Raw genomic sequence first — 22,686 nt, forward strand, 5'->3', positions numbered from 1 at the left:
CAATAATAATTAAAGTAATTTTAACAAAGGGAATAGAGATTGCCAATTTCTACATAGCTGGAGATATTAGGCTACTGACCTTTTATCAAACTATAACCCACATTTAACTATTAGGCCTATAAACGTTTGTAATTTGTGTTAAACAGCCTGTCTGTTAAATGCTGTAGAACTGACTGAATGAATGAATTCCTCCTCTGTCAGATTTAATCCCAGCAGGATGGGGGTAATGGTTTGGTTCACAATATTACAGAATATAATATGACCACATAAAATTGAGAACAAACCAAACAATTACAGTAGCCTACTATAGGACTATAAGCTTCACGGGACTGTATGTTATAAATAAAAACACATATTTTAAAAAATAATGATGTTATGAAAAGTCATGATCTGAAGTTTTTGAAATATCGTCAGGTCATATCGTACAGATCTAAAAATGAACCTCGTAACTTCTGGGAAACGTGACGGACGCCCTGGCCGCCCTGGCCTTATTAAATAAGTATTGCCTGCTGCTGCTGTGTTTTTATGTGATTACCATAGACTGTAGGGTGATTACCTTTGATCAAACGGATCTCTGGCCCTGGGTTCGATTTGACGTCCTGTGACGTCATCACGTTTTTCTCCGCTGCTAAATCGCGCGGTGTGATTTCATTTCGGTCCTGGCAGACTAAATGTGGCACACCAGAAGTTTCGTTCATATAGAGACAAAGTTGGAAGACTTTAAACAGCGGCTCTGCTCGAATAAAACACCAGCTTCTGTCCTTCAAAATGAGTGACGACACGGACTCCCCTCCTGAGAGGGAAATGAAGGTGAGCTGTGTTGACAGGTTAGCATAGTGGAGCTAATGTTTGCTAGCGCCTGTGTCAATTCACCCTCAATGGTTAAGATTTTCTGTTAAGTTAACCCTATCCCAAAACTATTTACACTGCTATATCAAACACTTTAGACATAATTAACAATTAGACTTTAATAGTCTTGTAAGAAAACGCTGTCGCAGCGACTTTTATCCTGTCATTGTGTGGCTAGCTACTAGCGAGGTAGCCATCAACATGTTGACGGGCTCCACGAGAGGTGATCTCTAGCTCAATATGAGTGAAATCAAATCATGAAATACTAGTCCAATTCAATACATCTGACTGTGATGTTACCAAAACAGGGCTTTAACTTTGCGTTGCTACCTGTGTAGTCAATAACGTAGTTTAAAGCGAGCTGAAAAGTTAAAGAGAAAAGTAGCTTAGCTTATGCTGCATCAGTTTTCACTTAGTTTAGGACATGCCGGACAGGCTGCCAGACAATCATGTTAACACACAAGCCTCGTTTTCAAGCATGTTTCGCCGTATTATTGTTCTTCTAAGGTGGTACCATATAGTTGAAGTCTGCAGTTTTCGAAGTGGAACCACACATTTACCACCCATCACTGTCCTCAAACATTGCTTCTCTTTCATTTCCCAGGATTTTCAGTTTCGTCAGATGAAGAAAACAAGAGTTTTTGAGCCTGCCGGAGATTTGCCGAAGGAGAGATCTAGTCTGCTTGCCCTCTCAAACAAATTTGGTCTAACTTTTGTTGGGCTGGACAAAACATTTAAAGTTTATCTAACAAAAGACATTCTTGCTGCTGATAAAGTTGATGGTAACTCCAACGTAATAGGTATGAATTTGACTATACTGTTACTTACAACACACACTTCCACATCATATCTTATTTACAATGGACTTAAACTTTCCTCTTTGTTGTAGTTAATGGAATAGCAGCATTGGCAGAGGTGACTGTGGAGCTGGCTCTGCACCACTTGGCTCTCAGTTGTGATGAACTCACCCTGTCAGTTTGCGGCACGTCTGATGTGGCCGGTTTGTCCCTATCATTCTACGATGTCCGAACCTTCGTGAACAAGGTAACTGCTTAACTTTGCTCATTGTGCCTGTGTATTTGTATTAGACACACATCATGTGTCTCAGGTTCTTCCAGGCTCTGTATAACAAACATAGAGTGACACTTGCTTGTCAGTTTTGCCTTTTCCAGATGATTAACTTACTGTTGTTAAATATTGACCTTTATAATTACAGTGTAGATGGGAATTCTAGTAGTAGCTTTATTGTCATTATATTGAGGGTCAGACAACAATATAATGAAATTTAGATAACGCTCCCTCAGCCATAAAAACATTCAAGACAATTAAAACAATTTAAGTTCAATATGAGGTGCAAACAGCAGCAATTCTTGTTTTTAAGGCACACCGGTTATATTATTCCACAAAAAGGGTTTTAGATTGTAGCCCTCCAGTCTGTGTGTGTGTGTGTGAGAGAGAGAGTGTGAGTGGGAGGGATGAACAGATCATGTTCTTGACTTTGATGGTCAGGTATTCTGTAATTTAATATCCTCTGAGCTACTAGATCATATCAATTTAAGCATTTGGTGTCTTGAATTTTATTTTTTCAACTTCATAATTCGTGTTTGTATTTTCAGGCGAAACCACAGAAGTTTCCTTTTGCATCACTGCAGCCAGCAGTGCCCCCAGGAACCTTAGTGCAGGACTTGAAGTGGAGTCCTGCTCTAGCATCCATGTTGGCTGCCTGTCTGTCTGATGGCAGTATGATGATTTTGGATGTTACTAACAGTGTCAAAATGCAGTCCTCCCTACCTGCTTCAAGTGGCATCACATGCAGTGAGTGAGACACTGAGCATAATATCTGCATATCTCTGTTTTGTCATGTGGCTCAAATGTAGTGAATGTACTGTTTTATTCATACAGTTTGCTGGAGTCCAAAAGGAAAACAAGTGGCTGCAGGGAAATTGAATGGCACAGTCAGTCAGTATACACCAGTAAGTAAACCAATCTCACTATAATTGAAAATACAGCTTTTATGGCTGACAAGATGAAAACTGATTTTTCTCCTTCGTTGAATAGACATTAGAAGAAAAGAAAGTGATACCAGGTCCACCCTTCTACACCTCTGATCCTGTCAGAGGTAAGACGGATGCTCCCATATCTATGAAATTCAATGAGATCTGTGATTTACGCCATATAGTGAGCTGTTCATCCTCCTTATTGATTATTGTCGGCGTACAATGGAAAGATTTATCTGTAACCATTATGTTAATATTCTCATTACCATGTTTAAACCCGTATTTTGTCTGATGTCTCTTTCCTTTTTCTCACAGTTCTGGATGTGCTGTGGCTGAAAACCTTTGTGTTTGCAGTGGTATATGCTGCTGCAGATGGGTCCCCCGAGACCCCTCCTGAGCTAGTGTTGATCTCCCTCCCTGTGAGTACGCCCTACATCCATAGTAACATTCACCAAAACACATTTGGATTTTTGTCAGGTTGCACCCCTCCAGTCTTCAGTGCTGTTTTAGTTGTTGCTTCAGTAGATACATTTTACCATATAAAACTTTTTAACTTTTTTTTGTCAAGGACACTTTCTCCACATAGCCACAGCATCAATATGAATAAGCAAGTGTGGCATTTTATGCTCTGCCAGGTTATGTATTGCACCTTTTGAAGGCAAAATTCAGCCTCTTGTTGGTTATAGAGCCAGTTGGCAGATTATCACACATGTGCTCGTTTATATCATCTATGTCTCAGAATATGAATTTGCAAATCACAGCTGGATGTTATTGGACAGCGTGATAATGCATACCTCTCAGTATTTGTAGAGGAATTCTTATTCTGGTCAAATGCTATTATCCAACAGCTAAAATGTGCTTCCACAATACATTCATCAGTTGCTCCAACTTGTTTATGTACCATAAGTAAATTTATGTGACAGTGTTCAGTTTTATTCCTTTTTTTTTTCTTTATTTAATTTATGTTACAGAAAAAAGATGAGAAGGTGGACACAAAGTATCTGAACTTTGGTGACATAGTGTACGGCTGCTGCATCGAGCGACAACACCATTACTTCCTGAGCCACATAGAGGACTGGTAAGAATTATCACAATTAATGAGCATAGATGGCACAGCAGCCACCCAAAACTGTGTTCACATTGATATTCCCTTAAACACTACACTGTGTTTTATTTTAATCATGTTAAAATGGAGTAAAAATGTACTATGCTTTTCCTCCTTTATTTCATCTAGGGACCTTGTTTTTGCAGCATCAGCAGCTTCAATTGAAGTCAGCGTCATAGCCAGACAAGATGACAAGGTACCTTCTGTAATTCAGTGATAAGCTGAATTTTCTGCACTTAAATGTTACAAAAATGAAATCTTGTCAAAATGTTTGAATGACCACTGATTCATTTAAACATGTCCTCTTAAATTCAAGCAGATAAATAAACTATGAGATCAGAATACATTTGAAAGGAAAACATGTGTGTTTGAGATGATGGGAAGTATCAAGGAGAATGACAGTTCTTCACACTTAACGCAATTCAAATAATGTAGGCAAGCAGAGCTCTCCCCATCTACAGTCAATAAACTTAATGCCAAATATTTTGGTCTGGTTTTAGTTTGATTACTGTTAGATCAGTTTGTGGATGTGCTGAAATTCTTATTACCAGTAAATTCTCAGAAAATATCTGTGATGTCAATGAACTGTTGTTGTCCTTTTAGATCTGGGAGCTTTGGATCCTGGAGGATGCCGGTAGGGCTGAGCTTCCCGTGTCTGAGACGAGTGAAGACACTCTACCCCTGGGCTTAGCTATAGACTACACCAGCGAGCAGGAGATCCACATCAGTAAGTTAATTTGACTTCCCTTCTTAACCTGTCAGAGCAGTTTGCACTTCTACACAATGGGACAACACCTACTTGTGAGTCAGAGGTGTGTTGTTGAATGTTGAAGGTAATTTCCCTGCAGCAAAGCTGGAACTCAGGGATGGTTGTTGGTTGGCAGACAAACGCATATATTGGAGCCTAGTATAGTCTTTTTTAGTAATATTCAATAACAAGTTCAGCTATACTTTGGGGCTTGCAGTTTAAAAAGCCTCTTTAGTTAAAGATGTTTTGAGATGTATAAAAATGCTTTGCTCTTATTAATAATTTGTGTCTGACACGGTTTTACCCAACAAAAGTCAGTTGCCAAGTTAAAAAGGTTAACATTACCATCAGGTTATTTATTTGTTATTTAATTAAATGTCAGAAAATTGACTATAGCCCAATATAATTATAACTGCTCATCAAAAATGTGCTTATAGGTGTTATACTTATGGTACATATTATATAAGTGCCCATTCCTATTTGCAGCCATATTCTCTGCCATAATGTAACTGAAATTACAACCTTTCCCTTTAAGATTTAGGAAACATTCATATTCATCCCCTCCCAGTTGAAACTCCTATTATTATCACTTTTGTTAATCATAAATGTTGTTGTATGTGGACGCCAAGGCTCACTGGATGCGTCAGGGTTTTTCAGAAAATACTAGAATGACTGTATGGACAGAGTAGAGAAAATTAAATCAGTTTAGGCATGTTTGTCCACCATCTGCCACTAGCGATACCGCCCACCCCAATAAGGCTGATTCAATCAACATAAATGTTTTGTGCTATGAATTTAAAAATATTTCACACTGAAATTAAAAAATGTAAATCTCAAGGCTTTTTGGCTTTCTTACTTTGTGCCTCCAGATTTCTACAAACTAATGATCTCTGTAGTTTAAAGTTTGTTCATAGGCATATTTAAGATCCTCTCTATTGGATGGAGAACCGGGGGCATTTCTGCTGTATTTAAGTTAACTCTCAGTTCATAATAGCTAGCGTTACCTCCCATCCTTCATTCCGTCATCTTTGTTTAAGCTTTAAAACATTTTATGGTCAACAATCAGATGAAGCTGAAATCCTTCAGGCGTCTGTGTGCATACAGCATCCACTGCAGTGCTCTATTGCAGCTTGTGTAAAGAATAGTAATAAGCTACCGTCTCAGTTCACTGTTTTATCTTAACTGGACCAGTCTGCCAGACATTCACGTAGAGCTGCTGTTGCTGTCTAGTCACATCTCTCCCTGCTCACTCCAAGAACTTGCTCCCCAGCAAGAAAAGGGAAAAAACCCCTGCAATTTGAGCAACATTTTGACATGATTGTAGTCTGATCAAAACCTTTATCTGAATTGAGACATTCACTTCACCCGAGAAAGTGAAGGGAGTGTAACGAGAGAGTTGTCTGCAGAGAAAAATTGCACTCATTAAAATGGCTCAGACAAGCTAGAGGACCACAACAAACAACAAAGCTCTGACAATCCTGTTGCAGAATGCTGATGAGGTTTACCGTGTGCCTCTCCCTTCTGTTTACTTTCTCTTTCACCCTCTATCTCTTTTGCTTTTCACTATCTTTCAAAGTTTAGTTTCATAACTGACATTAAACTAATCATACAGTTTTTTTGTTAGGTTCCTGTTCTCTGCATAGTGCGCCTGTATTGTAGAGAACTCAATATCATATTGTTTCTCTAATCATAACACTTGACATTTTCTGTGTTTGCTCGCTATTTGTATATGAATATTTGTATGTATTTCTGTGTGTGGGTGTATGTGTCAGGCTGTAGTAGATGTAGCTGTGAATTTATGCATAGTATACAATACCGATCCACTGGAATAAACAGAAATGGAAATATACAGGAAAACAGTTGGAGTTTGAAGAATAGCTTCAGACATCAGACACTGCTTTAGAGCCACAAAAAGTGTTCAGTGTACTTTTGTGATTTATCTAAAATGAGTAATATTGACAAAGAGGAATGAATACTCACTTTCATCATTAATATGTTGGTTTGGACTGGATTTGCCTTTCTTGCTTACAGCACACTTGTGATTCTTGGAAAATGCTGAAAAGTGGGTGTGAAGTACAGGAAAGAGTTGGGGTGGGGAGAGGTTGAAGAAGGGGAATGCAGTGGGCTGGGTTCTTATTTTAACCACAGGATGGTGAAATTAGCAGAGGTCAATGAGATAACACCAGCTCTAACTGACAGCCTTTGTGCTAAAATACCACCACTCCTTTCATGAGAGCTTTGTATCATCATGAGCAAAGTAGGCGTAATGGTGCAGACAACACTTTTTTATTATTCTTATATCGTTATGATGTAGTGTCTGTTAGTCGTCGTCAAGCATCCAAAACTTAAGGTGAACGTTTGTAAAAATGTTCCCAGCAAGTCAAAAGCTCAGTCTTCAGCCAGCTCTGAACCCTTCATTTTCAATGTTACCTCTACTTCTTCCTCATGAGTGAAATGGGGGAGTTAGCTTAGAGGGAGCTTGAGTAAGTTTGACTGGAGACTTATATATTGGTAGATTCTGTGTAATTATACCAAACACATTTTTCAGTCTTCTGTTCAGCATAATGTCAGCAATTTGTCTTTTGTCTGACTGTCTGTATCTGATCTCTCCATTCTCTCAAAGCTGATGAGAAGACCTTGCCCCCAGTACCCACTATGCTGATGCTGTCCACAGAAGGATTACTTTGCCCATTTGCTCTGCTTAACCTCAATCCTGGAGTTAAGCAACTGGTCTCAGCCCCCAACCCTCTCCCCTTGGAGGGGGAGAGACTGTCAAAGCCAGGTGAGAAAGCCAGTGACACCAACATTTTGCCAGATTTTAAATTTACTGGTGCTGTGACATTATAGGTTTTTAAGAAAGATGGACGTATTATTCAACTGTGTCACCAACTAGTTTCCAAAGAGACATTTTAAAGTGTGTACTATAGTTTGGTGGTTTCGTTTCTGTTCATAGGCTTTTTGGCAACCCAACCACCCAGAACTGCTGCCTCCACCCCAGCTGCCCCAGCAGCATTCGCAAACCTCGGTCTTGCCCCAGCAGCTGCTTCCACTCCTCCAGCCCCTGCTGCCTCTGCTTCTCCATTCAGCATAGCTCCCACAGCACCTGTGTCGTCATCATCGTCAAGCTTCACTTTCTCGGTGCCATCTACCTGTGCCACCTCCGCTCCATCTGCTCCTTCAGTATTCTCCCTCGCGGGAACCACACCTTTTGGATCGGGACCTTCAAGCTTCTCCTTTGCCTCTAAACCTCCCTCTGATACCCCCTCTGCACCCTCAGCATTTTCTGTCAGCGCCCCTTCCATCAAACCATCAGCAGTGGCAACCCCAACTCCGGCTCCAGCTCCAACTCCAGCTCCGGCTCCAGCTCCAGCTCCAATACCTCAGAGTTCTGCCACTGCCTCCTCACTTTCAGTGAAATCAAATCTAAATGAGAGGTAAACTATTAGTTCTGAGCAATCACAGATTACCATTTTCAGACTGAGGCATTAAGGCCTGTATACATACATACATACATACATACATACATACAAAGACTTAAATAATCTGTCTGCTCTTTCCAAAGATTCTCAGCATTGGAGACTCCAGCACCAGCATCACAGTCTTTCTCCTTTACTTCCCCTTTGATCAAAAGTGGTTTGACCGCCCCTGCACCCGCAGCCACTAAGTCACCCGCCCTGTTAGGTAAGAAATTTACTGTTACACTTTGCACAAGCATGTAATTTCATTTTACTCAATGAATACTTGATTAAATTAAGTCTTAAGTACCCATGGCTTGGGTTGTAATTCTATTACTGTTGGTTGTATCTCAGTCCCAGTGCGTCCAGTTCAAACCAGCACACCACCCTCAATCGTCCAGAAACCTGCTCCTGCTGCCCAGGGCCGTGTCCAAACCCAACAGGTCTCCACTGCTTTATTATGAGATACCTTTTTCCGTACACAAACTAACCTGACTTTTATGGTTTTGTTGATATTTTGCCCAAAAATCTGTTAGAAGACACAGACATGCACTATATGGACACATTGAAAGCACATAACTTTTATTATTATATTGATTTTCACCTACATTTCAGTTAAATTGCCACTGCTGTGCAACTGGTAATGGTTGCTACTAGCGACAGAACACCCAACTGAAACCAACTGTTAATGACAGAAAAATAAAAAACAAAAAGTTGGTATTAGATAACTTAAATTCTTTATAATTTTACCTTTTTAAGTTGGCGTATATGAGTTGTGTGTATTTGTCTGCATTTTTACTTAGTTGTAATTCTAGGTTTTGATGTATTTTATCACTTCTCGGTACAGGCAGCTGTTAGCGTGAAGGCCTTGGAGAAGCAGCTACAGCAAAAGAAAGACTCTGATCCCATCATGGCTGGTATATTGGAGGAGGTGAGACAACATTGTCTGTCAGCTCTGGAAGTACAATGTACCACTTAAATTACGTCTTGGTTACTTGCTAGTTGCAGAGTAACTGTTCTGTTTGTTTTCTCTGTATTTTGATTATGTTATGCTCCACAGAGTGTCAGAAATGATGGTCAAGGCAGTTTGGTTTCTTTGGTTGAGCGAAGTGATTCTGAGTCGAAACATAGCATAGTAACAATATAATAAGTGTCTGCTATAGTGATTTAATTATCTCCAAATTGAAAGGGGTTGCACCACACAAACTACTTCTTACATAGTGGGTGTAGATATTTTGGAAAAACTTCTCCCTAACTGTAGCTAATCACTTGGAATGGAATGTGGTCAAAAAGTCTGGCCTGATGCTTTGTCAAAATTTTGTTTTAATATTGAGGCAAATGGGGTACACTTAAAAATAAATTTGACAATAAACACCATAAACCTGAAATTGCAAAACATTAATAATATCTAATACCATCTGACTAAGAGACCAAATAACATTAGCTAAGTTAGCTTAACAGGCTATTTCCCAACAACTACATAAACACTACTACCTCTAAAACACACACATTTCTCCATATATGTATATATGAATCAAAAACAGGCATAACCATATTTACAAAGGGTTGGCAGACAAGTTTATAAAATATCACTTGTAATTTTTGGGAGCTGCATTACAACTTGTGATGCTATTGACTTCCTGTTTACATGGTTCATTGCTATTGATTGGATGACGCTGCAGATGTTTCCCAGCAGCCAATTTAATTATTACACCTTATTAGCTGCATAAGACATTTCTTAGCCTTAATAGGGCAACTATATATTTTTTAATTACTAGTTTAAAAATAGCTAGCAGTTAATAACAACTTGGGAAGGACTTTTCATAAAAACTTGAAGTGAAGAATTTATGAATAGCTGGCCCAACTTATGTAAACCAGTTGTTGAAATGAGTCTTGAATATTTTTTCTTCAGACCTTTTTACAACTAAGCATGTCTTTGACTTGTCCCTAGATTGCACACTTCCAGGCAGAGCTAGATGACCTGAAGGCACGGAGCGCACGAGCTGACTTCAAGGTTGGCTCTAATGAGGAGATGAAGGAACTGAGGAAAGAGTCAGAGGACCTCCATATTTTCACTCTGGAGATAAAGGAAACTACAGAGGTATGATGAAAACCCCCCCCCCCCAAAACATACAGATATTGCTTTGACAGAACCAAATCCATACATATACAGCTGTTGTGTATATTTAGTTAAATCGCTGATATTATTATAGCATAACTGTTTTTAAAACTTTTATGTTTCTTAGTCTCTCCATGGGGATATTGGCACACTAAAGACCACCTTACTGGAGGGTTTTGCTGGTGCAGAAGAAGCCAAAGCTCAGAGTGAGCTCAGCAAAGACAGAAATTACAGGCAGCTGTTGTACAAAAAACCTCTGGATCCACGCAGTGAGGAACAGCTCAAGGTGAGACGCAGAAGTACAGATGAGTGGATACTTTGTGTAAAGCCTTTAAATCAAATGCCACATCCTCATAACATTTTTTTCACCTTAATTCAGGAGATTCGCAGGCTGTACCAATATGTCACGTTTGCTGTGGAGGATGTCAATGATGTGCTGGATGTGGAATGGGAGAAACACCTAGAGAAGAAGAAGAAACAGAGGTAAGCTTAAAAGATGACCTTCACTCTGTTTAAGCAATTAATTCACACTGTAAACATTTCGTGTTGAGTAGGACTTTTAATTATTCGTTGTAAAATAATTCTCTTCTTCACAGACACATGGTTGTGCCGGGGCGTGAAGGTCTGTTCACGACACTGGCCAACAACCTGTACATCATCAACCAGCAGAAGAACAGGTTGGATCAGCTGGTGAAGGAACTCACTTCACTGCATCTCTACAACAAGACTACCACTGTGCATAGAAACCAAAACACTGCAGCAACAACAACTGCTGGGTAGGAGCAAAGAATGTGAAAATATCTGGTATAAATTAGTATTTGAGTTTGCTGTGAGAAGAGAGACTCTGTGGAGTAGATCTTGTAATTAGAAACCTCATACTTCAAGTTAAATTCCACTCAAATGGGCAACAATTTGAATCTACACTTTAAAAAAAAAATTTAATAATAAAAACTAAATAAGTTCAACTTAGCAGGTTATTTGTTTGAGATAAGATATTCCTTTATTAGTCCCATGGTGGGGAAATTTACATAACTGACTCACATAATGACCAACTTGATAATAGCCATCAAATATTGCACAGATTTCTTTCAGTGAGGCAGTGTGTAAATGTTTGTTTGTGTTTTTTTTTTTTTTCTTTTCAGTTTGGAAAGTGAGCTCGAGATTTTAAGGGACGCATTCCTGAAGGCCAGACTGGACACGACCCCTCCTAAGACCAAATCCAAATCTCCAGGTTTGAATCTTTGTGTATTTTTTTGATATACAGTCCAGTAAATATTTTGACATTTACACATTTTTTGTTTTTCATGCTTTGTGCTTCAGAATCACTTCACATTCAATTTGAAATGAAATAGTGGCTACTTTATTTAAGTGCTAAGCTGAGATATTAAGGTTGATGTTATATAGTATCCATTGCTTGATTTCAAATTGAATTTAATGAAGCACAGAGTGAAGATCAAAAAATGTGTAACTGTTAAAATACTTAGTCTGCACTGTAAATAATAAAGGATGGCACATTTCTTAATTTCAACAAATACTAACATATAAATCTCTCTCCAGCTGTCAAGATATCGCCGGTTAAACAGTCCCAGCTGCGTAACTTCCTGTCAAAGAGGCAGATGCCTCCTGTCCGCTCAACTGCACCAGGTACACACCTCCCAGAATCTATATTGATTTTTCGTTTCGTAAGTTTGTTTTACTGAAATAGGTGTTTGTGTGAAAGTTACCATTTTTATTTTGGCCTTACCATCAGCTCCTGAAGTGGGACCTCAAATAATTGTCAAATTACTCTCAGAACATATTAAAACAGAAAATGTTTAAATGAATAACTCTCTCCTGTGCATTTAAAAGAAGATACTTTGAAATAAAATAATTGGAGAGATATCAATAGTTCACACGCAGTTTGACCAAAACCACAAATACTTCCTCAAAATTCAACATTTGAGGAATTCCCTGATGACATTATTTTTACATTGAAATCCCCTACCATGATGCAGGCATTATTTTGATTTTCTTTATCTGTTCTCTTGTAGCTAACCTGTCTCGTTCAGCCTTCCTTTCACCAAAATATTATGAGGATTTGGACGATGTGAGCTCCACCTCCTCCCTTTCCCAGTCCCTGGAGCCTCACCTGCCTCACTTGGAGCTGGAGGAGGAGGAACTTCAACAAGAGCCCCTTCCCATGACTGTCATACCCCCAGCATTGTCCACCCCACGCCACCCCACTGTGGTGAGAACTCCCTCTATCCAACCAGGCTTTGGAGCCATCCAGTCCACCCCTCTAACCAAAGTCCATGCAGTACAGGGCATGCCCTTTGGACTCAGCCCTATTGCCAGTCCTGGTAAGTAAATCACGCCAATGTCAGCTGTAGAGTCCATCAAAGATGTGATGCCGCACATTGTTGTTTGTCATTCAAAGCCATGAAATGACTGCTTATTAATATCACATTTAACAGCTGCTAAACATTAGTAGACATGCTTTTATAAATGTTGCTCACTGTGTTGACATTTCAGTTCCAACCAATAAGATCAACCTCAGTGGGGCTGACAGCACTGCTCTTGCCACAAAGACAGTGAAACATGGAGCTCCACCAACTGAGAGGACCGTACCTGTCACCATTCCTGCCCAGCAGGCTGCAGCCACTGCTGCTCTCCGAAGACAGATGGCCAATCAGAAGACAGGTAGGATATATGTGTAACGGCCACCAACTTTTGACTGCAAGTGAATACAATTATGTGTTCATTTTTAAATGGTAAAGAAGCTGAGCCACATTAAGTGTATAAGAAGCTGTTTGTTTAGTATAATGTTGCTATGCCAACTGTAATTCACCAGGTGGAGACACAGACCTACAGACAAAACCATGTGAAACTGGCAGCTTTAAGCCTCAGCTCAGTGCCCCATCATTTTTGAGTTGTTAGTTTCATTATAATTCAAATTATGCTTGAATCACCATGGAAACATGACTCAGTTCATTTAATTACACCTGTCTGGTCTGCGCTGTGTTTTTTATATAAACATTGTTTGTGTGTTTCAAAGTTCAAAGTCAACTTTATTGACTCATATCTGTGTGTGAATTGCTCACATTCGTATTTGTGTGTGTGTTCCAGCTGTCGTCAGTGCTTCCTTGACAGAGTCCACATTGAAGACGGTTCCTCAAGTGGTTAATGTTCAGGAGCTGAAGGATAGAGGGCCTCCTGTGCCAGTTTCTACTATTATATGGTAAAACACAAAAATAATCGATTTTTTTGATTCTTAAAATTTTGGGTGTACTTCAAAGATTTAAACTCAGCATTTGTCGATTGTAGGGTAATAAGGAAATTCTATTGCTTTTATGATATCTGATATGGCGATATACGAAAGTGATTGATAGCATTTGGTCATACTTTCTGTCTTAGTCTTCTCTTAACTGGGATCCATGCAATGAGCCTACTGAGATTCGTAAGGCACTCTGTCTTCTGTTGTATTATTGAGCATCTATCTAACATTTTTGGCATTAAATCATTAGTATTGTGTGAATAAGCCAATGCACACAACTATCAGAGGCCAGCATTGTTTGAGGACACGGAACATTCGCATCCCAGCTTGTTTTCTCAAGCCTTGAATTTCTTCCATATTCTCTCTGTACTCATCATTAATATATGCAGTGCTGTTTGAAAGTTTGTAAACACTTTAAGATTTTTTCTATTTATGCATAAATATGACCTGAAACGTGATTCGATTTTTACACAAGTCCTGAAACTAGATAAAGAATACCCAATTAAACAAATGAGACTAAAACATTCAATGTATTCATTTACATTTTGAGGAAAATTATTACATGTTTTTCTATCTTTCCTATTTGTGTGAAGCAAAAATATATGAACCCTGTGAAAGTATGTGAAGTGTTTGTTTTTGGTCTCATCCGTCCATAAAAAGTTTCCAGTTGCTTTTTGGCTTATCCACATGGCCTTGAGCAAACTGTAGGCGGCAGTGATGTTCTTTTTGGAAAGTAGTGGCTTTCTGTTTGCAACTCTGTTACACATACCATATACACCATTGAGATTCAATGATGAACATTCACTGTAGCCACTGCAATAAGAGGCCTTTAGTTTTGTCGATGCTCACACAAATATGTGACATTGTATAATTAAGTGAGATTTTGGATTAATTTGTTTAACTGATGTCTCTTTATCTAGCTTTAGGACTTTTCATCATATTTTAGGTCATTAATGCATAAATAGAGCAAATTCTAAAGGGTTCACAAATTTTCAAGCATCACTGCACTTAATGAGTGTATATTGAGTTCTCAGGCACTATGACTGATTTCAGGTATAGAGCAGTTTTCAATTCATTATTATACTTAATTCAATACATTGTATACATTTTCTCCTGAGCAATTTTGGAAGCTCACAAATCTTTTCTTGCTTTCATCCATGATAACCTTACACCAAACAAGTATGCTGGAGAATGGAGCCAAAACCCCATTTGGCTCTTTGGCTCCATTCTCTCCATGACTCACACTTACCTTTTTTTACCTTCGCCTTACTCCTTCTGCCTCGCTGGGCTGTGCTCCACTTTTGTGCTTGATATTTTGGCAGGTCATCCCTCCTTAGGGCTTTTCCTATTTAAAGCCTACTTACAATAACAAATAAGTAAAGCAAGGCATTGTGAAAGTAAGATGATTATAAAAGTGGGCTTTTCCCCAATTCTGCACCAGTGTACTATTTCCACTGTCATACAGTAATGTTTGAGACATTTCTTCAAATGATTCCCAGCACAATATAGAGAAACAGTTGGCACACTTTATGAGAACAGAATCTTAGTTTTCATAAAAAATACACAGATTTGGGTAAAGTCAAAGTTATCAATTATTGAAATGTGAAGTGTTAACCAAACAATCAGAATGAAAACGTGATCAGAACATGAGATATTAATGTTGAATTATTGTCTGGCCCGACACAAAGTCAAAATTTGGTAGCATAGAGCAGACTTTTTTATCGTCCAATTACAATATGTAGATGGGGATAAATTGTAAGGTGTTTGTTGTATTTAGTTCTAAAAGCACAGAAGACCAAAAACACCTGAAGACTCACTTCTTTGTGTTTTTGCTCTCTTCTCCAGCTCATCAGTACCAGATCCAGCAGCTCTGGCAGTTCAGCAGGTTTTCGCAACTGTATCTTCCAACCAGGCCAAACGAGTGAGTGCTATCTATCACTCCAACAACTGTCATTCATCTTTTCACATATTTGTTTATCTATACATATGTGTCACTGTATCACTGACACATGGATGTCAAATAATCCTCAAATTTAAATAGTTTATGAAATTCAGAATTTATCAATGTCAGCCACCATCACCACATACACTTTTAAAAAAAAGAAAGGCATATGTGAAAATATTGACTTACAGTGAGTTGAGATTTATAAGTAGACCTGCACCAGTCACAAATTCTATTTTTCAGTATATTTTTGTATCCATTTACATGTTGTTACTTATGTACTCAAAAATCATGCAAGCAAGAATATTATTTCACAGTTCAAACCCAACTTAAATTTAATGGCAATGACCCAAACATATTGATCTCCTGCCGCATGTATACATACATTGTATACTTGCTTTTTCTTTCTACATCTGTCTCAAGATCCCAGCTTATTGCACCTGGGCTGTAACATGTTGCGGTGTGTTCAAAAAAACTTGCATAATGATGGGTTTTCTTTGAAAATCTCATATGCACAAGAGATATATTCTGTTAAATTCTTACAGTTTCGCTTAATATTCACTGTCTGCAGAATTCTAACCAAGGTATCCCGAAACTGTCCACTGAAAGTACAACCACCCCACAGACAGGCTTCATGTTTGGTAAGCACTGTTAGATACACATGCATAAGATCTCTTACATATTGGCCATATTTGGTTACACCAAATAATGTGATATTGTTACTTTCATGATAGATTTTGACTTGATTTTGTCTTTCAGGTAATTTACCCAAAACAGACGGTCCTGCTGCTCTTGCTAGCTCAGCAGAACAAAGCGCCAGTAAAGGTTTCTCCTTCTCTTCATCGTGAGTAAATTTATAAAAAGAGTCATATTAAGGAAGCATTCTGAAGTAAATAGAGGGCATTACATTGTTTATAATGGGCAATGTTTGATTTGTTTAAAGACCCAGTGTAATAGAGAAGAAAGATGGAAGTTCTAATTATGTTCATTTTTAATTTATCCTTTGATATATGCCAAATATACGTTTAAAAAAATAATAATAATCATGTTTTCTTTTTCTATTAGATTTTTTTGATTACTCATCATCTCACATCTTAACACAATTATATCCAATCAAAGTGATATTGACAACCAAGTAGCCTCTTACATCATGTAAGACTGCACTTGTTTGTCAGATTGTGGATCATGGTAGCTAGTCTAGTAATATCAGGGGTCACGAACCTTTCACAATATAATTTGGTTCATAATAGTGTGTCTAATTTAAAATGTATCCCTCGGGGTTGAGCATAGCTCAGCAGGTAGAGCACCCGCCCCATGTGTAGAGGCTACAGTCCTTGCTGCAGGCGACCCCGGTTCGAATCCCACACCGAGTGGTCTTATCCTGCATGTCATTCCCCCCTCTCTCTGCCTCCTGTTTCCTGTCTATCTCTACTAACCTGTCCATTAAAGGCAAAAAAGCCTGAAAAAATGTACTTTAAAATGTATCCCTTAGCTCCTACCTCTTAATCTAACCACTAAGGTTTGAGAGGTATAGCTGAAGGTGACCAGCTCTGCATTTCGGCGATTCTCCAAAGACTCAAACAATTTGATCCAATCCCGGTCAACTTGACACCTTTTCCAGACATCTGCTTCACTCGGAAATGTGTCACAATGCAGGGGCTAAAATGCTCTCACTGTTGTTTCATTTAGACTTTTTTCTTTTCTTTTTCAGGTCCGCAGGCTTCAGTTTTTCTTCAGTTACGCCAGCAGGCGGAATGTCACAAGGTAAAAACAATACAACAGCTTTGTATGACATAGTTGTAGGATAATATCAAGCTTACATGTCCCCCTCATTTTCTTCTTTTCTTTCTCTTTATGTCTCTCCAGCGAAGGATGTGAATAAATTCTCATTTGGTGGAAATGGCAAGATGTTTGGTCAGACTGGAGAGGAACCACTCTCCTCCACCTCCCCTGCTCTTGGCGCTGGGTCCCCCACCCTACCTACAAGCACATCAGTAGAAGCAGCAAAACCTGCCTCCAGCACAGCAGCCCTCAGGATAGAGCCACAACCCCCTAAGACAATTGGAGGAGAGACTCTGGGCAGTTTCTCTGGACTGCGTGTGGGTCAAGGAGAAGAAGCTAAAGATTCCTCCACCAAACCCTCTGCTGCTTCATTTAGCTTTGGGGACTCTGCACTTGGTGTGGGCAAGGGTCCAGCACAGTTTGGCTTCGGTGGCGATCTCCTGAAGTCTTCAGAAGATTCTACGGGAGCAGACTTGTCCAAGGGGGCAGTGTCAGGTAGTTTGTTCAAACCTCCTGACTCAAACGCCAAGCTGGCCTTCTCTTTTCCCCAATCTAGCTCGACTGTGTCAGCTTCGCGCACGTCTTTCAGTAGTCTCCTTACAGCCCCCCCCGAAGCATCAGAGGAACCAAAAGCTCCTCCACAACCTTCAGAATCCACTCCGCCCCCTGAAAAAGAAGCTGCTGCTGAGCCCTTTGTAGAGAGTGTCAGCTCATCTGTAATACCTGAGCCAGCAACAGACACAGACACGACAGAAACCTCAACAACAGTTAAAGCACCAACACCTCCTTTAGCCACAACTACCCCTATCCCAGACCCTCCGCCCTACACCACCGCACAAGCTCAAGCAACTCCTCCAGCACCAGCCAGCTCTGCTCCCACAGTAGAAGCCACCCCAGACTCCACCACCACCACCATTGATCCTGTGCCCACTTTAGAGGCTGCCACTCCTGCGGTCGTGCCCGTCTCTCAGGTCACTCCAGCAGCATTCCAGACATCCACTTCTGACAAGCCAGGCTCCATTTTTACTCAGCCGCCTCCTGCAACAACTGACAGCGGTTCCCTTGGAGTGACACCAGTAATCAATACAGTTGCCACAGCAGCCGCCACTCCCACCCCTACAGTTGCTAACAGCACAACAACTACTTCTGCTAGCACAGTGTTCGGGCAACCTGCTGCACCTCCAGCCTCCTCAGCCCCCGCAGCACCAGCATCCACAGGTTTTGGCTCAGCTGGGTTTGGTACATCAGCTGGAACTGGTTTTGGCAAGTCAGTATTTGGCCAGGTAAGTGGCTTCGGCCAGCCTGCCAGCAACACCGGAACAGCCAGTGGCTTTTCTTTTGGACAGTCAGCATTTGGAACGAGTTCCAGCAGTGCCACCACTGGGGGAGGTCTTTTTGGTGCTGCTACTGCGAGCAATGCGAGTTCATTCTCCTTTGGTACAAGCAGTGCCAACACAGCCAGCAGCACTGGCACAGGGCTGTTTGGACAAAGCACGACCCCAGCATTTGGGCAGAGCTCTGGATTTGGCCAAGGATCTGTGTTTGGGAGCAACACCACCACATCCTCGTCTACGGGATTCAGCTTTGGACAGTCATCAGGTAAGACTTAATGGTTAATGATTTGATGTCTTTAGGATACAGGAGTAGTAAGGCTCCTTATTCCTGACAATGTAGTAGAGAGCATTGAAAAGTTGTGCTATGGCATATGTAAATAGTGTAATGCATTATATCACTTCAGCACAACATCCTCAGCTCACAAAATTTAGACTGGAAGTAAGTCTGTTGCTATTTATAAATTGGAGAGATGGCACCTTCAGACTATCAAAATGATGTGGTATACAAGGTTCTCAATTTCAAACCAGTCAGCTGTAAAAATCCAAGTCTGCCAGGGGCCTGTCATCACTCAGAGTGAAGTTATATTTACTAAACAGCGCTACGAAAGAATATGAAAATTTCAACTCATTCGGCTCACCAGCCTGCACATATTGTGGTGATTAAAACCAAATATGTCACTTCTGTCAGTTTACTGCCATCAGCTTGCTGGTGAGAAGACTTCTGATTTTGTCTGTAGTGTACTGCCACCATGAGGGGGTCAGAGGTGTGGCAGCAGCTGTGAAATGAGGAGTGTTGTAGTGATCTGAGTAAGGAGGGTGGCATGAGGGAGTTGTCCCATTCCCAGAGATTCTCTAAATTCCCGATTCAGTATGGAAATGTCTGAGGCTCTGTGGACAGCTGATCAGTGTATCAGCTCAGCAGTTAGAAGCAGCTCGATGCTCCTGTCTGCAGACTTTATGAGGGTCTGACTTTCCAGAGTCAACTCATTCTGATTTATGACACTGGGTGAAGAAAGGGCATGTGAAGCTATGTAATGGTATAAAGTTTGTGTGGCATCACTAGCTTCATGACATCTATTAATGTAGTGCAGTAAAAACATTTTCCAACCGGTTAATATATTTGTGGCTACATTGGTGAGATAAGTTATTAATTGATGATGCTCAATGTCTGCTGACTGCTTACTTTGATCTTTAACATTAGATTTTTGTTGTGACCTTCACATTAAGAGTCAGTGACGGTGGACTTCAGGCCGCTGCTTGTAGGTCCTCATTATACAGCCGGTCTGCAGTGCACGCAGACACAAGGATGAGCCAGAGGACAGCTGATCCAGAACAACCAGCTCACCTCACCAAAGAGAGAGACACATTAAGACCCAGAAAGACTTGAGAGCAGCTGCTCACTAACAGCTACTTGTGTTTACAGTGGAGAGCAGGAGAGAGGACAGATGTCTCACTCTGCTACTCTGTGCTGTGACTCTGCTGTTGCTATGGACAATAATGGCACAGACACGTTCAGTTTATAATTGTAGCATTAAACCCATTGAAGCATGGGTTTTACTTCCACACCAGTAACACCATGTTACACTGACTACTGTGGTAAGCCTAGTGCAGAATTAACAGAGTTTCTCAATCTTGACTGTATTTTTTCCTTTTCTTCTTATTACAGGTTTTGGCTGCTCCTCCGCCACCCCTGTGTTTGGCCAACAACCCAGCGGTGGGAGTGTATTTGGACAGGTATCATGCCCTGATTATTTATAGTTTACAATATTTAAATGGTTTTCTTGAAATTAAATTTGCTCCATTCTTCTGCACGCATTGCAAAACTTAACACTGCTCTCCCCGCAGCAGCAGCAGCAGCAGCAGCAGCCGTCATCAGGTAGTAGTCTGTTTGGTTCAAGTTCAGCCAACACAGCAGCCTCATCCCCTGCTGGAGGATTCTTCAGTGGCCTCGGGGGCAAACCGAGCGAAGACGCTGCCAACAAGAACCCATTTGGCACCTCTGCCTCCCCCGGAGGGTTTGGGCAGCCTGCTCAGACAGGTAGGCTAAGGCTAAAACAATATCTAAAAGAGATTGCAAATCTTATTTTATTCTCACCTCTGCTTACATGTTGAGTAAGTTTTACATCTGCTTTACCGTACAAGAAGCCAAATTGAAACCACTGAGCAAAAGAAACAAATCCTCATTTTGCTATCCCCGAAAATTTCATGTGTCTGCTTCTTTCTTCTCCAGGTTCCAGTCTGTTTGGGAACAGTGGTGCCAAGACCTTTGGTTTTGGACAGTCCTCCTTTGGAGAACAGAAACCTGCTGGGACCTTCAGCACTGGTGGAGGGAGTGTCGCTGCACAGGGCTTTGGCTCCTTCTCTACTCCAACCAAAGCAGGTACAGCTTTAGTGCTTTCTGTCTCACCCTTTAAGATATTCTTGCTCATTATAGGAAAATGATGATTACTTGTATTTTGCAGTTAATATAGCATCAGGCAATTTATACTGCTGACATTTTCATGCCAGACTTGTTTACTTTCTTTCCATTCCTGCTCCCTTCGGGTATGGATTAATGCTCTTAATTAGAAGTGAGAGAAGGGCTCAGTTATTAAGTAATTGGAGAATTTTGTAATTCCATGCATAGCTGAGCTGATAGGGCTTGAATTAGTGATTTTTGATATTATCTGTTCTTGAACATTTTCTCCAGGATCTAGCTCAGGGGTTCTGTCTCATTAATGTTTAAGGTTGAGTGATAGTGGGGATGACTGTGATTGGGATGCCTTTTTTTTTCTTTTCTTTTTAAAGCACACTCAAATATTATCCATTTAACTCAGCAAGATGTTCTTGACATTGCCTTCTCCGTTATCATGTGAGCTACAGAAAATGCCCTTATCTCCTCACCCCAGCAGAGCAGTGAGATGCTCCATCATTACCTGCCCCAATACTGCTGATGCAATGTTACTTCTCTGCACTGTCACAGTGCAACAAGTTAAACATGTCATGTTCTTATTTCGGTATCAGATGCTTATTAACTACATGAGCAACTTTTTTTTCTTTTAATTATCAGTCTAATCTACACTTATTTCAAAACTAATATTTATGAGGATTGTCTGGTACATGGTACAAATCCCCCACTCAAAACAAACAAACCATACAACAAACAATACCACAATAAACTGGCTGCACAATTACATTGCTGATCTAGATTTTGGATATGACCATTCAATAGAGCTGCAGTGTTTAAAGTAAAAACTTATATATATAAATGCATTTGTGTAGTAAGAATAATACAGATAAAATAGAAGATAAAATAGATTTTTGTGTTGAAAGGCTGCCTCCTCTACACCACTCCCTCTTATTTCTTTCCTTGCACCTTGAGCTAATCATGCACTATCTTGCATGGTTAAAAAATGTCAGATTTTATCTGGTTCTCGTAACAGTTAAAAGTATATGAGGACAGTTGGATATGAGCATGAGCTGATGTTATGCTTTGTCCTTGCTGATTTATTATACTATGTGTTGTGAACAGGAGTTACTTGTTTGTCGGACAGACGGCCTCTGTGTGTTCTTTTGAGTCATAGGGTGGTCTCACTGCTTTAAAATGCATCAGCAGTTTACTTGGAAGAGGACTGACATGTCAGAGCATCCTTATTTAGTCCCAGTTGATATTTGTGTCAGACCTGCTCATGTTAAAAATCTTCATTAGTTAATAGAGATTAATAAAAAATAGATATATTGTCTGTTTCAAAAGTGAACTTATTTTTAGAGTAGGATACGAGCAGCATGAGTTGCAGGTAGGGGAAGGAAAGAGGGAGGTGACATTAAAAGTATAAGCTTTATTTTTTGCTTAAAGGCAAAAGTCTTTCTCTCATCCCAGAAGATGGTTTAAGACTTAACAGTCCCAGAATATTTTTCTGAGTGGGAGCCAGAGCCAACACATGTTCTGCTTAGCAGCTATTATTATTCTAGGGGCAGATTTTGTTCTTAATAAACTTGTAAAAATAAAGACAGCCTATATAGATCTTCCACATGGTCTGAACTGCCTATAGTGCTCTTACACCCAAGCTATGAGACTGATGAGAAAATTAAACATTTAGAGTGGCTCAAGTGCAGATGAAAT

The 22,686-nt window shown here is 40.1% G+C and overlaps 1 protein-coding gene across 1 annotated transcript in view; it reads left to right on the forward strand.

Annotated features, from left to right (window-relative positions):
* The first annotated feature begins 659 nt into the window (after window positions 1–659).
* Window positions 660–22,686, forward strand: part of nup214 (nucleoporin 214) — a 28,250-nt gene continuing 6,223 nt past the window's right edge. Inside the window, exons 1-32 of the mRNA XM_053340284.1 lie at window positions 660–810; window positions 1,454–1,649; window positions 1,739–1,893; window positions 2,466–2,664; window positions 2,752–2,822; window positions 2,908–2,968; window positions 3,162–3,265; window positions 3,818–3,924; window positions 4,081–4,147; window positions 4,555–4,678; window positions 7,323–7,481; window positions 7,653–8,133; window positions 8,262–8,380; window positions 8,509–8,597; window positions 9,002–9,085; window positions 10,106–10,255; window positions 10,401–10,559; window positions 10,653–10,756; window positions 10,870–11,049; window positions 11,416–11,504; window positions 11,831–11,917; window positions 12,304–12,612; window positions 12,785–12,952; window positions 13,379–13,490; window positions 15,372–15,447; window positions 16,040–16,109; window positions 16,228–16,312; window positions 17,180–17,232; window positions 17,335–18,849; window positions 20,251–20,318; window positions 20,439–20,622; window positions 20,815–20,964. Of these exons, the coding sequence (XP_053196259.1) occupies window positions 769–810; window positions 1,454–1,649; window positions 1,739–1,893; window positions 2,466–2,664; window positions 2,752–2,822; window positions 2,908–2,968; window positions 3,162–3,265; window positions 3,818–3,924; window positions 4,081–4,147; window positions 4,555–4,678; window positions 7,323–7,481; window positions 7,653–8,133; window positions 8,262–8,380; window positions 8,509–8,597; window positions 9,002–9,085; window positions 10,106–10,255; window positions 10,401–10,559; window positions 10,653–10,756; window positions 10,870–11,049; window positions 11,416–11,504; window positions 11,831–11,917; window positions 12,304–12,612; window positions 12,785–12,952; window positions 13,379–13,490; window positions 15,372–15,447; window positions 16,040–16,109; window positions 16,228–16,312; window positions 17,180–17,232; window positions 17,335–18,849; window positions 20,251–20,318; window positions 20,439–20,622; window positions 20,815–20,964 (5,617 nt within the window). The 5' untranslated portion in view covers window positions 660–768. The remainder of the gene's footprint in view (window positions 811–1,453; window positions 1,650–1,738; window positions 1,894–2,465; window positions 2,665–2,751; window positions 2,823–2,907; window positions 2,969–3,161; window positions 3,266–3,817; window positions 3,925–4,080; window positions 4,148–4,554; window positions 4,679–7,322; window positions 7,482–7,652; window positions 8,134–8,261; window positions 8,381–8,508; window positions 8,598–9,001; window positions 9,086–10,105; window positions 10,256–10,400; window positions 10,560–10,652; window positions 10,757–10,869; window positions 11,050–11,415; window positions 11,505–11,830; window positions 11,918–12,303; window positions 12,613–12,784; window positions 12,953–13,378; window positions 13,491–15,371; window positions 15,448–16,039; window positions 16,110–16,227; window positions 16,313–17,179; window positions 17,233–17,334; window positions 18,850–20,250; window positions 20,319–20,438; window positions 20,623–20,814; window positions 20,965–22,686) is intronic.

Source organism: Scomber japonicus, chromosome 19 (assembly GCF_027409825.1).
Source record: "Scomber japonicus isolate fScoJap1 chromosome 19, fScoJap1.pri, whole genome shotgun sequence".
NCBI classification, from domain to species: Eukaryota; Metazoa; Chordata; class Actinopteri; order Scombriformes; family Scombridae; genus Scomber; species Scomber japonicus.